The sequence below is a fragment of the Quercus robur genome, chromosome 2, assembly GCF_932294415.1.
Source record: "Quercus robur chromosome 2, dhQueRobu3.1, whole genome shotgun sequence".
NCBI lineage: Eukaryota > Viridiplantae > Streptophyta > Magnoliopsida > Fagales > Fagaceae > Quercus > Quercus robur.
In genome coordinates this window covers 15,102,938-15,117,564 of record NC_065535.1, presented here as the reverse complement: position 1 = coordinate 15,117,564, position 14,627 = coordinate 15,102,938, and the positions used below count along the sequence as shown (strand labels likewise).

General features: G+C 36.6%; 1 protein-coding gene across 3 annotated transcripts in view; it reads left to right on the top strand.

Annotated features, from left to right (window-relative positions):
- The first annotated feature begins 1,361 nt into the window (after positions 1-1,361).
- LOC126712557 (probable glutathione S-transferase) overlaps positions 1,362-14,627 on the top strand; it is an 85,211-nt gene continuing 71,945 nt past the window's right edge. Inside the window, exons 1-7 of one of the 3 annotated variants that reach the window (XR_007651128.1) lie at positions 1,362-1,786; positions 2,115-2,291; positions 7,131-7,619; positions 7,753-7,864; positions 7,967-8,056; positions 8,785-11,450; positions 11,593-11,722. Coding sequence is in view for 1 of the 3 variants with exons in the window: in XM_050411921.1 (XP_050267878.1) it covers positions 13,695-14,021 (327 nt within the window). In the remaining 2 variants the exon portion in view is untranslated. Of the gene's footprint in view, positions 1,787-2,114; positions 2,292-7,130; positions 7,620-7,752; positions 7,865-7,966; positions 8,057-8,784; positions 11,723-13,183; positions 14,022-14,627 lie in introns of those variants that run through there. The other 2 variants (XR_007651127.1, XM_050411921.1) reach the window with 2 other exon arrangements.

The following is a 14,627-nucleotide window of genomic DNA, read 5'->3' as shown; positions in this document are numbered from 1 at the left end:
CATTTTTAAAAAAATTGACCAAAGTACGAAAAAGTTGGCCTGAGCACTAGTGTTTGTTGTTTAAACTAATTACAGAATTGCCACTGAGCACTAGTGTTTGTTGTTTAAAAACTGTCTGGAGATGATTTCAAAAATGGGTTTTATAACATTGGTTTTTGAACCATGTTTTCCAAACAATAGGAAACATGATTGGTACGCCAAACACATTTTTTTTTGTGTTTAAACATGGTGACCAAACGGCGCCTAAGCACCAAAACCAAGTAGAAATAGAAGATCCCATCATCTTTTTTTAAAATTTTTTATAAGAAGATCACATCATACCAAAACAAAATAGAAATCCACAAGGCCAGATGTTGCAACAAAATCCAAAATTCAAAAGTGTAAATTTAAAAAAACGCAAAATTCCAAAGGAATGCACCCATCAAGAAGATCAAGCAAATTTTCAAGGCCATCTTGTACAACAATTTTGGGCTCAACGATGGTTTTTTGTTCAACGGCAATGTTCCTAGGTTCGACGGTGGTGAATTACGGACAGTGGACGTTGCAAGCAACAGTGGGTTGAACGACTACTCTAGCAGTGTTCCTGTGTTCGACGGCAAGTAGATTTGGTGTCAAAGCCTCAAAATCCTGATAACAGAGCAAAGAGTAAACTTTACTGTGAGAGAGAAAGAGAGCATAAATAATTAACTGTTAAAGGGTTTAGAACATCCACAGAAAGAGATAAAGTAACTTTTAGTGGAGCTAAAAAGCTAAAATTTTAGCTCCACTAAAAGTTACTTTATCTATTTTACCTACACACATGCTGCAGCAGTGAATCTATTTTAGCTTTCAACACAATAAAATAATATAAATATCACAATAAAATAATATATCCACTATAATAAAATAATATATTCACTACAATAAACAACAATCACAACCACTCACAAACGACACCGCTACTGCCGCCACTGCCAACTCTTCCACCACCACCGCTACCCAAAAAATTTACCAACGGTAAACAGTGAGTCTGAGGATACATAACAAAAAATTAATATATATTTTTTTCTCTCTCAATAAATATATAAAAAAGGGGGCAAAAACACAAAACCGACCCTTTAACTTTCACATGTTTTTATTTAAGTCCTCTAACTTTCAGTTTTATCAATTCAATCCTCTAATTTTCAATTTTTATCAATTCAGTCATCTGTTATAGCTCAATTAGTGTTGCCATTAGAACCACTGAAACGACGCTGTTTTGCTTGTGTCTTTTTTTTTTTTTTTTATTATTCAGAATTAAAAGAAAATAAGAAAAATCTGAAAAAAAAAAAAAAAAAAACCAATAAGTGGTTCTAACGGCATGGAAAGAACAGACCAGTCAATACATCTAATGTGGCGTTTGCAGAACACAAAAATTGAACTTTGAAAGGCATGGATCCCAGTAAAGCCCAATGATATCTCCTACCTTCAATTTCCTCCTAGCCACAAAATCCTCGTGCCATTTTCCATTGAAAACATAACTCTTAGACGAAGGCCACAGCGCTCAGCGTCGCCATGGACGACGTACCCTCTTCTTCTTGTGCGTTGGAGGCCACTATGGAATTGTGAGAAATGGAAGTAGCAGTAGCGTATTCGTCTTTTTGCGTGCTTTTTCTCATATTATTGAAAGAAACCCATGATTTATCAAACAGCGTCAGTGCCGTCGAAACCTCTTTTTGTTCTTGTTTGGTGCGAAACTCAAAAGAAAGCGTTTGGGTGTTTTGGTTTTCCAGAGTTTGTAGCAGATTCTGAGTGCCGTCGTCGTCAGGTATCATGTTTTTTTTTTTTTTTTTTTTTTTTCAGATTTTTATTATTTTATTTTAATTCCGAAAAAAAAAAAAAAAAAGCAAAACGGCGTGGTTTGGTTTCAGTGGTTACTGGTTCTAATGGCAGCACTAACTGAGCTGTAATAGGGGACTAAATTGATAAAAATTGAAAATTAGGGGATTAAATTGACAAAATTGAAAGTGAGAGAATTGAAATGAAAAAAATGTGAAAGTTAGAACATTAATTTTACATTTTTGCCAAAAAAAAACCCTATTTCCTCAGTTCTATCATCTCTCTCTCTTCAGTTACCGGTCTCAACTCTCTCTCAGATCAGCTCTCTCAAACCTTGCTCTGTGCAGATCAGCAATGGCTGAGCATGGTGGGTCCGTGGAGGTGTCCTTGCTCCGTGTAGATCGGCGGTGGCTGAGCATGGTGGGTCCGTAGGGGTGCTGTGGTTTGGGTTCGTGCGTTTGGGTCCGTGGATTTGGTCCGTGGAATGGGTCTAGGTCCGTGTAGATCGGTGATGGTGGTGGTGGGTTTGCTCATCGGTGGGTTTTGTTTTTTTTTTTTTTGAGATGATGGTGGTGTGGGTTTAATGGGTTTTGGGGTTGCTTTGGTTGTTGTTGGTGGTGGTTCATGGTGGATTTATGGGTTTAGTGGTGGTGGATTTGTGGGTTTTTGGGTATTGGAGGTGGTGGTGGTGTGTGTATGGTGTTGGAGAGGTTGCTGATTATTATTTTTTTTTTTTTTTTTGGGGTGTGTGTGGTGGTGAGGTGGTGGGTGACTGAGTTCGTCTTTCTCATGTGGTGGTTGTTGGAGAGATAGAGACAAAGAAGAGAGGAAAGAGAGAGATGGGAGAAGATGTGGTGGTCGTGGTGGTGGTGGGGGTTGCCGTGGTCGAAGCTGGGTTTGTGGCGGCGTGGGTCAAGGGGGGAGAGGTTTGAAAGTTGAGAAAGAGAGTTTAGAGATTGTGAGAGTTAAAATATAGCATTATAGTTACACTGCTGCAAATTCTCTTAGCTATAATTTAATTACATGGTAGAAGGCAAAATTACCAAGATTTATTTCTTGATTCTTTTTTCTTTACATCCTCATTTCTTTAATTGAACTATGCCTCCTACCACCTCCTCCTACCCCTCCTTTGGGATGTGCGGTTTGCAAACGATGCAAACCCAATTATCCTTTCAGGACCGTTCTTCTCGAGGAGAGGTCATGGGATTTTCAATTTCTTACCCACTTTTTCTCGAAGGAGAGTTTAGAAGGTATGTTTAGAAAGGTGAAGTGTGATAGGAGAAAAAACTTACTAGAGTCGATAATGTACGAGTGCGAGTGTCGAACTGTTGACCCGAAGTTCGGCTACTTATCTTGAAAAGATTGTTTACCATCTTCTTGCTCACAACCACGTGGTGGTTGAGTCAACCTTGCGTTGCTGTGAATCCCACCCTACAGATTCCTACCAATGGAATCGTTAAGTGCCTCACATCCTACTATTGAAGGGTTTGGGTTCACCCCAGTAGCGTTCCCACCCCTCTTACAAGAATATCTAGGGTTTAACGGCGGCAATGATAACAATTTTGGGCTTGACGATGGTTTTCCGTTCAACGGCAGCATTCTTGGGTTTGACGGCGGTGGACTGCGGACAGTGGATGTCGCAAGCGACAGTGGGTTGAACGACTACTCTGGTAGCGGTGAGTGGCAATCCATGGACGTGGAAAAGGGAGTGAGTACGAATTTCCCTGTTGGACGGACCTGTTGATTTTTCTTTTTTCTTTTGGAACCAGGTAACCTAATTTTGACAAAATTCCAATGATGCAACAATGGTTCCAAAAGAAAAAAGAAAAATCGACAAGTTCGTCCAACTGGGAAATTCGTACTCACTCCCCTTTTCACGTCCATGGATTGCCACTCACCGCTACCAGAGTAGTTGTTCAACCCACTGCCGCTTGCGACGTCCGTTGTCCGCAATTTGCCGCCGTCAAATCTAGGAACGCTGCTGTTGAACGGAAAACCATCGTCGAGCCCAAAATTGTTATCGTTGCCGCCGTTAAACCCCAGATATTCTTGTAAGAGGGGTGGGAACACTACTGGGGTGAACCCAAACCCTTCAATAGTAGGATGTGAGGCACTTGACGATTCCATTGGTAGGAATCTATAGGGTGGGATTCACGGCAACGCAAGGTTGACTCAACCTCCACCGGGTTGTGAGCAAGAAGATGGTAAACAACCTTTTCGAGATAAGTAGCCGAACTCTGGGTCAACAGTTCGACACTCGCACTCGTACATCATCGACTCTAGTAAGTTTTTTCTCCTATCACACTCCACCTTTCTAAACATACCCTCTAAACTTTTCTTCGAGAAAAAGTGGGTAAGAAATTGAAAATCCCATGACCTTTCCTCGGGAAGAACGGTCCTGAAAGGACAATTGGGTTTGCATCGTTTGCAAACCACACATCCCGGAGGAGTAGGAGGAGGGGGTGGTAGGAGGCATAGTTTAATTAAAGAAATGAGGGTGTAAAGAAAGAAGAATCAAGAAATGATTCTTGGTAATTTTGCCTTCTTCCATGTAATTGAATTGTAGCTAAACCCTTTAACAGTTAATTATTTATGCTCTCTCTCTCTCTCTCCTAGTGAAGTTTACTCTGCTCTGTTATCAAGATTTTGAGGCTTTGACACCAAATCTACTTGCAAGAACAATTGAGACAGTAGAGGGTGGTGGGTTAATTGTATTGATACTTTGTTCTTTGTCCTCACTCACCAATTTGTACTCCATGGTCATTGTATGAATATAGGTTCTATTGCTATAATAGCTTGTTTCTATTATCTTTTTCATTTTGCATGTCTGGGATTAGCAACTGACTCTCTCTCTATACACACATGCGCGCTCGCACACATGTATGTGTTTGTGTATGTATCCTTATTTGTATGCAGTTCAAAATCTGTGCTAGTAATATATGTTGTATTTATAAATTATGATTTTTATGTCTTTATTTCAGTCAACCTGATTGGTCAGATCAGTTACCTTATGAGTTATGGGACCCAAACGAACTAGTGGTCTTTTTTTGTGATCTATGAGTAGCTTGGGTTGGGGGTGACAATTAATGTTAACTCTCATTTGGTTTTCCTAACGACCCAACCTGTACATGCCTTTTTGGGCAAATTACCATAATACCATCTATGTCTAAGAAGCACAGAAACTTTATTTAGGATGTCATACTTGTGTCATTCTAGCCGTTTCATGTTATAATTTTTCAGAAATTGCTTGTGTCACCATGTTGTACCCGTACCCATACCAGCACCCATGTTTGTGTCCTTGCTTCCTAGTCCTATGTTGTGTCTGAATGAAATATGATAAATAACTCTTAAATTTGTAAAGTGTTTTCAAATGAGCTGTAGCTTAAGGATAAAATAATGAATCCTAAATTCCTAATTTTTCCTCAATTTGTTTGATGTCATTTTTATGGTATTGGATGTTGTATTTACCTAAGTGTGGTAAAATTTTCCATTTGAATTATCGATTGGGGCCTGTTGAATGGATGCTATAAGGGATAATTTTTCCTGGTCCTATTACAATAGTGTATAGTATGAGTTATTTATTTATGATAAGTATAGGATGAGTTTTTATTTTTATTTTTATTTGCTTGGTGTTTAGTTTTGTTATTTATTTATATTATTCTGTTGGATGATCTGCTTCTGTTTGTTTTAATACTTTTCTTTTTTACTTGATATAATTTTGCAAATAAAATTCTTGCTTATCATAGATGTCCATTTTGAAATATTTGTTATATTGAAAATCTACTTTGATTTCATTAAATAAGTTGAAAGGGAGCCACCATACACACAAGATGCGTACAACAGAGACACCAAAATTAATTGTTACAACTTACAAGTATCGATCAAGCAAATCAGGCAAAACAACAAGAGAAAACAACCTTGAAGCATTTATCCACTCAAACAAAGTCTTAAGGAATAAAATCTTAGGTCATGAACTAATCTTACCAAGAGCATTGTAGTTAAATTGGTTGGCATCTCCTAATGTTCCCCATTGAGACATCTAGGGTTCAAATTTTGCCCCCCCCCCCCCACCCCACCCCCTCCCCAAAAAAAAAATTGTAACTATCGAATTATTTAAAAACAAAAAAAAATCCAAATTTTCACTACCCTCAAGAGTCCAAACATTCCTCTCCCATCAAAGACCCCACATGAGGCAATGAAGGATTATGCTCCAAATCTCAGCATTGCAAAACCAGCTGGACTTGCTTATACAACTGGTTAAAAGCTTCACATCATCTTTTGGCATAACCCAAAGAACCCCAAACAGTGAAAATACCATGGTGCAGAGCTTTCTAGCCACTATGCATTGGAGTAGTAGATGATCAATAGTTTCCCCATCCCTCTTTCACATGTAGCACCAATCTAGCACTAACACAGAATGGAAAACGTAGTAGGCTAGATCTTATTCTAGCTTAATGAACCCTTGACGTATCAAGGGAAAATAAGCCTGGAATCCACCAGAAATTTGAGAAAACCTCATAAAATATTTTTTATTTCAATCTATTGAAAACCAGTGTAGAAAAATACATTTTTGTATGATACCTTTAGGTTCTAAGTTAGGCCTCCCTGAAAATAAAGTCACAAATATACCCTTAAATTTCCTACGACATCACAAAAGTTCAAACTACCCCCAAATAGAATAGCTAAAATAAAATAACTAAACTTTGGTCTGAAAATAAGCAATAACAAATAAAACTAATTAATTAATTATGTGCCCCTCCACCTTGATTTATGATTATCCACTTTCTCAAGAAAATCCAGGGATACTTGTTCTACAACAAGCACAGCTAATCTCTGCTTCCGGAGGTTGTCTGTATTTAGAATTTTCCCCAAATCTGGCCTTTGTTGGAAGTTAGGATTCGACAAACTATTCCAAGGAAAGGATTGATGAGATGTTGACTGTAACGCCCTATAATAGGATTTGACTACAAAGACATTTTGTGAAGATGGCAACTGTGATGCATGGCATATTTTCTTATTAAATTTCATAGCTTAGTGGACATACAGGTTCATCATTTAAGCTTGCTGTGGATTTTGACAACTATGTCAACAGCACTTCTTGCTTTGGGGTCTCCTCAAATGCTGGAATGATGTATTCTACATTTACTTTACTGTTTTTAGTTTCAGGTTAACCATGACAAGGTGTATAGCCCAATAGGCCATGATATATATGTATATTTTATAAGTACATTGTTATGCATCGATGCCAATACTTGTGACAACTGATGTTCATATTCCTCTGTTGTTCCTAAACTGTTACTATTGAAAACTCACATAACCCTTATTGATTTCAGGATGTTCACGATAGGTTTCAAACTGAATCCCATTATGGGCTGCTGGAAGCTTTAATGAGTGTTTCTTGTTATAACTTGCATCATGTAAAGCATGTGTAGTCATGAATGATGAACCAAATATTTTACCAATTTTATCTCATATAAGGTCAATTACTCCAGTTCCAGTTAAAGAGGTAACTTTTGTCAACTTCAATATAGTTGTTTGGAAGAAAATAGAAATTTTAATGATTTTTTCAGTTTTTTTGGCGGCATCCCCAAACAAAACTGCAGAACTTTTGTTGTATCATCCTATTCTGCGTGTGATTGACTGTGTAGTTGTTTATACACTATACTAAAAGGGAATAGTATGATGTGTGTTTACAGTAGTGGTCAATCGTAATGCACTCTGATTTCTCTCAAGCTCTTGATAACTTTTTCTTGGCTCTATTGATTATTGAAGGACTCCAAAGGGCTTTCTGAGGCAGAAAGAGACCTGAAAAAGCTGAAAGAGTGAGCAACTAAATGATGATTTTCCTGTTGGTCCTTTGATAAGGAAGTTTTGAGTTACCAATTTGGTGTCATGTAATTAAATGATATGGGCAAATTTGAGTTGGTAAATATTTTCTCTTGTGCGAAAATACAGTTATGCTGCACTTGGACAAGACACTTCAAAGTACAGTCACCTCGCTAGCTGCTCGTGGCCGTGGGAAATCTGCTGCACTTGGTTTAGCAATTGCTGGAGCTATTGCTGCAGGGTAGATGCTTGATCTATATGTGCATTTAGTTTTTCATATTATATGTATAAATATTTGCTTATTGACCATTGTTAGATTCTGATGAGAAACTTTTATTGATAGGTAATCTAATATCTTTGCAACTGCACCCAGTCTGGAAAACTTGAAAACCTTGCTTGAATTTATTTGCAAGGGTTTTGATACTCTTGTAAGGTATGGGCGTTATCTATCATTAAGATGGTAATGTTATTTACTATCATAAAATGTTTTTATGAGGTTCTTGTGGTAGGTCGGTAGTTGCTGTAATACATAAATATTTCTCTCAGGAGACCTTTATCAAAATGATAATCCTGGAGTACCTTTTCTTTTGATAGGCAAGTTACACACACACCTAGTGGGTCTTGAGCCCATGACCTCACCCTCCACCGAGCACTTGCAAGGTTAGGAGAGGCTAGTTGAGCTAGAGCTCATTGGCATAGTCATGGAGTACTTTTTAATACATAACTTGAACATATTAGTTTTTCTAGTAAATTAACTGTGACCTTGGTCAGCTAAGAGACTGTATGCTAGTGTGAATCAATGATGCATCTTCAGAAAATGAAATATAGAAAATTGGTGTATAGGCATTCCTTCAGTCTGCAATGACATTTCCAAATTAAGGTTCAGTTCATATTTTGTTAATGAAGATTGTCTTCAGGAGCAGACAAAATTTAGAAGTTGAATAATAGTTTTTTAGATGTTTTAGTTGTAAAAATGATCTACTTCCCAAGTATATGTGGTGCTTGAAGTTGATTACACTTTTGAGGGATATGTTCAGTTTTGATGTATGCTTTGTGTTCCCGAAAAGATGTTATCTCATTCATTCTTCTTTTCGGAGTTCACTGTTTATATATTGAAAATGGTATACTGATCATCAAGTAAACTGTAACCCATGTATTCAGGAACATTTAGATTTTGATGTGGTGAAAAGTAATAATCCTGAATTCAAGAAAGCAACTGCGCGGATCAATATTTGCAAGCAACACAGACAAACAATTCAGGTTAATTGACTTAAATGGATTTTTATTGTTTAATGTGACATTATCAATTTTTTCTCTGTATGGGTATATTGTAGGTATGTGAAAATGGTTTTACATAATGATGGTCCTTATAATGTTATATGCAACAACTTATTCAAAAAATGTTAGATGCAACACTTGGCCAGCTGCATATGCTAATGCAGCTGATCATCTGAAATAGATTGTGCCATATGTAAGCGGTCGTAGTTTCTGCCTTTTAATGTAATTTTATGGTACAAGTCACAATAATCTACATTCAGAAGATATTGGTCTCGTGCATGGGGTTTGATAATTTTTGTCATCACTAGATTTCAGGCTGAGATTACTAGATTATTGAATCTTAGCTTTTGTGAAATGGAGTATAAGCTTGTCATGAGGTTGGTATTTGAAAATTCACCCTTTTCAGATGTGTGTTCATTTTCAAATATGCTCATGCTACTCATAATTTTTCAGCATCCTGGATCCAAAGATCAATTTCATGGAGCTGGAATCTACACTTTCCACATCAGATGGATTTTTGAGTTCATTTAAAACATGTTGTCACCACATGATATGAAGTACTGGAAGCTTATACCAACAATCATGCTGGCTTTCATTTGGTAAGATCTCTAGAAAGTAGTTAGGAGCAACTATATGCATTAATGTTGTCCATTTATCTATGTTAGTGGCTTTGTCTTTCAGTAATTGTTGGCAATTTCCAGTATAGCCAATCACAAACAATCCATGGTATCCAAGCCAATGACAAATTTCTGTCTTCCTTGATACTTTTGAAGTGATGGAAAAAGTAATATATGCTTCTGTGACCTATACATAAGAAGCTTTAAAAACACGTTGCCTCATGGGATTATCTGTTCTTTCCATCTTTTCAAGCGTCATTCTTCTTTTTCTATTTAGACTGTTCTTTATTTTCTGATAGTACAAAGTTTTCCTTATTACTGATTTGGAGAATCATTCAAAGTTATTAATACCTCACCATACTGGCCTGTATGGCCAAAATTTCTTGTAGTAATCTGGTATACTTACCTCCCTTGATATTTATCAGTTTACATACAGGACTGCTTTGGTCTATATTGACTATTTTGGCCTGTGCTGGAAATTTGGGCTGGTAAACCCAATTCAGCCCAGTACCAACCTTGCCTTCTTCCTCTGCTCTCCTCCTCTTCCTCTTGGCCTCTTCTTCTTCTTCTCTAAGTTTCTTGGTTTCTCCATCCCACCTGACAACCTATGTGGCAACCTTTTTTACTTTCTTACCTTTTGTTTTCCTTAGGTCAATGTCAGGTGGTTAGGTTAGTGTAAAATTTACCTGAGTTAGGTTAGTTTAAAGTTTACTCTGGTTTCCCATTCCACATGAATTTACCTTGGTAGTTTTTTTTTAAAATTTTTTTTTTATGAAGGGTGGTAGAGAACATATATTTATTTAAGAATATAAAAGTGTGTGTGTATATTAAGTTTATAAATAATTATGTATAAATATAAAAATAGCAGTAATCCTAAAATTGTACACTAGTACTTCATTTTCTTGACCAATTTGAGGCGACTACTGGTTTGGTATTGACAACATTAGAATCATTACCTATCATATAATCATCCACATATTTTTTAATTCAATGTGTAATAATGACTTTCAACTCATTAGGCCATTAAAAAATCACTCATACAATTAAAAATTTGTTTCTGATAACTTTGCTTGAAATAGAATAACACGTGTGTGTGAGCTTATTTTGTGTGCAAAAAATATAGATGCATAGTGAAGTTTCCAAAAACTGTACATAAGCCACTCTCTCCACTGCCCATATCACCACCTCCCAAGCCTCCAGTAGATTGGTCCTTGCTCAATACTAATTATACTCTCTATTGGCTCTCTTTTTGTGGCATCAGTTTATCAAAATCTCCAGATGGTGAAGTCTGATTTATACCATGTATATGAATGGTGGCTTAATCCTTTGGCCAGTTTGATAATTGTTGATCCATAATATTACAAATTGTGAAAATTTTCTTTGTAAACCTCTACCACTGCTTATGTTGCTAATCAGTGTTTTGCTTTGCATTTTTGATCTTGTTCTAATTCTTGCACATCTGTATTTTGAAGAGAAACTTCCAGTTACATTGTCATATGCACAGGCTTCTGTTTTGCTCTGCATTGGATTGCAAGGCCATAGCTTTTCTTATCTCGAGGTTTGTTTCTCAACTTGGATGATGTAGTCATTCATTGAATATACGATTCTCCTAAGCATATTGTTATGCATGAATCTTGCCCTACTACTCTTGTCTCACCTTACACGTCAAACCTTACACACTTGTTCGGATATTCAAGTAGGAGACACTCTTCTATAAGATTGGATTTTTCGACATCTTGGTTTTTTCTTTTATTCTTATCAGCATCTATGGATGGAGACATGTTTGCTTAAACTCTTATTTTACAGGGACAGATGAAGCTAGAAAGAGAATAAATAATGTCACTGTTTATAAAAGTTATGAAAATGTTCTACAAATATTTGCTCAGTATTTCTTCCAAGGAGGTTGAGTCAACGCTGCTTTGACTGAAAGAAGTAAGTTGAGCGACTGAGGAAGTATTTCCATGATTTAGAACGTGAATGTGCAGTTCCTGCTTTCCCATCTATCTATCTATAATTTATGTTATTCGTAAGTTGGCCAAAATGACCAAGTATCACTATTTGGCAAAATATGTAGGATCTACCACTATTTGCAAAATAATTAGGGATCTACCATTTTTTTAAACTCGTGTTTGCCATGTAACTCAAGTTTCACAAGGTACGTCTCCTTTGTTGCCCTCTCATCCTTACTAGAGAGCTCATGCCAGGTTTTGGGCTGATTTTGTTGATAACAAGGTACGTTTTATCATTTATGCAAAATATTTTAGGTTTGGTTTATTATATATGTTTGAATAGTTAGGTTTGCTAGATTTTATTTTAGAAGCTATTATATATTCATTTGTGTAATGTTTGGAGATTCTATTAGAGTTAACTAATATTCAGTCTCTATTGTTATATCTGCTCCTGTAATTCTGATTCTACTTGAAGTTTTTGTTGTTTCTAATCCTAGTAGATCCAAGAGATCAGAGCAGAGTGTAGTTAGGAAATAGGTTAAACCCTTTTATGATTACTAATTTACTAATATGTCCTATGCCAAAGAAGAATGATGAATGAAAGGGGTGGGGGGGGGGGGGGGGGGGAGGGGGGTGGTGGGAATGAAAAATGATGGTTTTTTTTTTGCTTTTCATTAACATGTTGAATTTACGTAGTTTTTTTTTTTCAAACATTCTTTCTGCCTACTCTTAGCGTTTGTCATGTTATATTTTCAAGAGATTCCAGTAGTATATGATATTATTTTTTAGGACAGTTTTATAGTTTGTCGCTAACTTATACGCAATCATCTACTATGTGTGGGTGCCAATTAGTTTAACTGGTAAATTTTGTTTTAATCAAAGAATGGACTTAGTTTTGAATTCCTTCTGCTTACAATAAAAATCCATTGGGGTATTGGCATTATAGTAAAGAATAATCATCATGCTATGAGGAGGTCATATGAGTTCATCTCATAGAATACTTTTTTCTGAAGGTTTAAAGAAATATTCTTCTATATTGATTTGAAATTCATTACTGTCATTTTTCATCCTTTTATATAATCTGTGGAAAATTCAGGTTTATTATGTTTCAAGGAAGGTATTGACCACAAAAGGGGAAGAGCTAGAGGCAGGCAAGAAGGAATTCATTGAAACCTTCAAGATATTGGAGTGGGAGCTTGGTGACAAACCTTACTTTGGGGGTGAAACATTTGGGTTTGTGGACCTTTCTCTTATCCCCTTCTACAGCTGGTTCATTGCCTATGAGATCTTTGGCAATATCAACATAGAGGCAGAGTGCCCCAAGATTATTGCATGGGCTAAGAGGTGCTTGCAGATGGAGAGTGTGGCCAAGTCTCTTTCTGACCAGAAGAAGGTTTATGAGTTTGTTGGGCAGTTGAGGAAAAGGGATGGCTTGGAGTAGAGTAATGGTTAGGCTCAAATCTGGAAGTGTTAGCATGTTCAAATGGTTGTGTAAATGCTGTGAGACTCTGACTTTATTTTATGTGGAGTACCCTAAATTTCAGTATATGTGCAAATGCTGGGCCATATTAACCACCTTAGTTATAAATATGTGAAAATCCCCACCCCACCCCCCCAAAAAAAAAAAAGAAGTAATGTCTCAAACTTGATTATTTCATGCCTTGTACACAATATACCCTATAAACAAAGAGTGTGTAGCTTTGGTGTACAAAAAAAGGTAGAGTGGGACCCGCAAAATGAAAATTTGGTGAGAAAAAAATTATAGAGCGAAGCTCGTAAACAGTAAATGCCCATGGTTTTTTAACCAAATACAATGCTTGGTTGACCAAAAACAGTACTTGTCTTGTGAAGAAATAAGCTACCTTTTTCTAGAATAAGTTTCTTTGCTACGGGGCCCATAAAATAGAAATTTGAGCCAAAACCCAACTGACCCTCGTAATGGTGTGCGTAGGGATTAGATTATAAGCCAACTTTCTAATTCCAAATCATCAATCAAAAATAAAAGTCAACAATGCCCCACGAGAGTGCGTTTGGGATTTGCTTAAAAATATTTTTGCTCAAGTTTAAATAAACTTTTTCCAAGCTAAATAGACACTATTTGTAGTCATCACTCAACAACTTTACCACTATTTATGATTATATCCGCCTATGACTATAAATCTTTAGTCTCTTCGAAGTGTTTTTGCATTCTCTTTTCATTTGCTTCAATACCTTGAGTTTTGTAGCAATGGCGGACAAGGTGATTCTGATGGATTTCTGGGCCAGCATGTTTGCGATGAGGGTCAGGATTGCACTGGCCGAGAAGGGTATCGAGTATGAGTGCAAGGAAGAAGACTTATGGACAAAAGTTGCAGTAAAGAGCCCCCTGCTTTTAGAGATGAACCCCATTCACAAGAAGATCCCAGTTCTCATCCACAACGGGAAACCGGTGTGTGAGTCACTCATCATTGTTCAGTACATAGATGAGGTCTGGAAGGATAGGTCTCCTTTGCTGCCTTCTCATCCTTACCAGAGAGCTCATGCTAGGTTTTGGGCTGATTTTGTTGATAAAAAGGTACATTTTATCGTTTATGCAAAATATTTTATGTTAGGTATATTATGTTTGACTCGTTAGGTTTGCTAGATTTTATTTTAGAAGCTATTATGTATTTATTTGTGTAATGTTTAGATACTATTACAGTTAACTAATATTCAGTCTCTGCTGTATCTGCTCCTGCAATTCTGATTCTACTTGAAGTTTTTGTTTCTAATCCTAGTAGATCCAAGAGATCAGAGCAGAGTGTAGTTGGGGAATAAGTTAAACCCCTTTATGATTACTAATATGTCCTATGCCAAAGAAGAAAGGTGAACGAAGAGGGAAAAGAGAAGAAAGAAAAATGATGGTTTTTGTTTGCTTTTCATTGACATGTTGAACTCATGTAGTTTTTGGGTACTGAGTCGAACATTCTTTCTGCCTACCCTTAGCATTTGTCATGTTATATTTTCAAGAGAGTCCAATGGTATATGATACTATTATATTTTTTAGGAGAGTTCTATAGTTTGTCGATATCTCACAAGCAATCATCTATTATGTGTGGGTGCCAGTTAATTTACCTAGTAAAGTTTTTTTTGTAATCAAACAATGGACTTAATTTTGAATTTTGCCTACAACAAAAGGAAA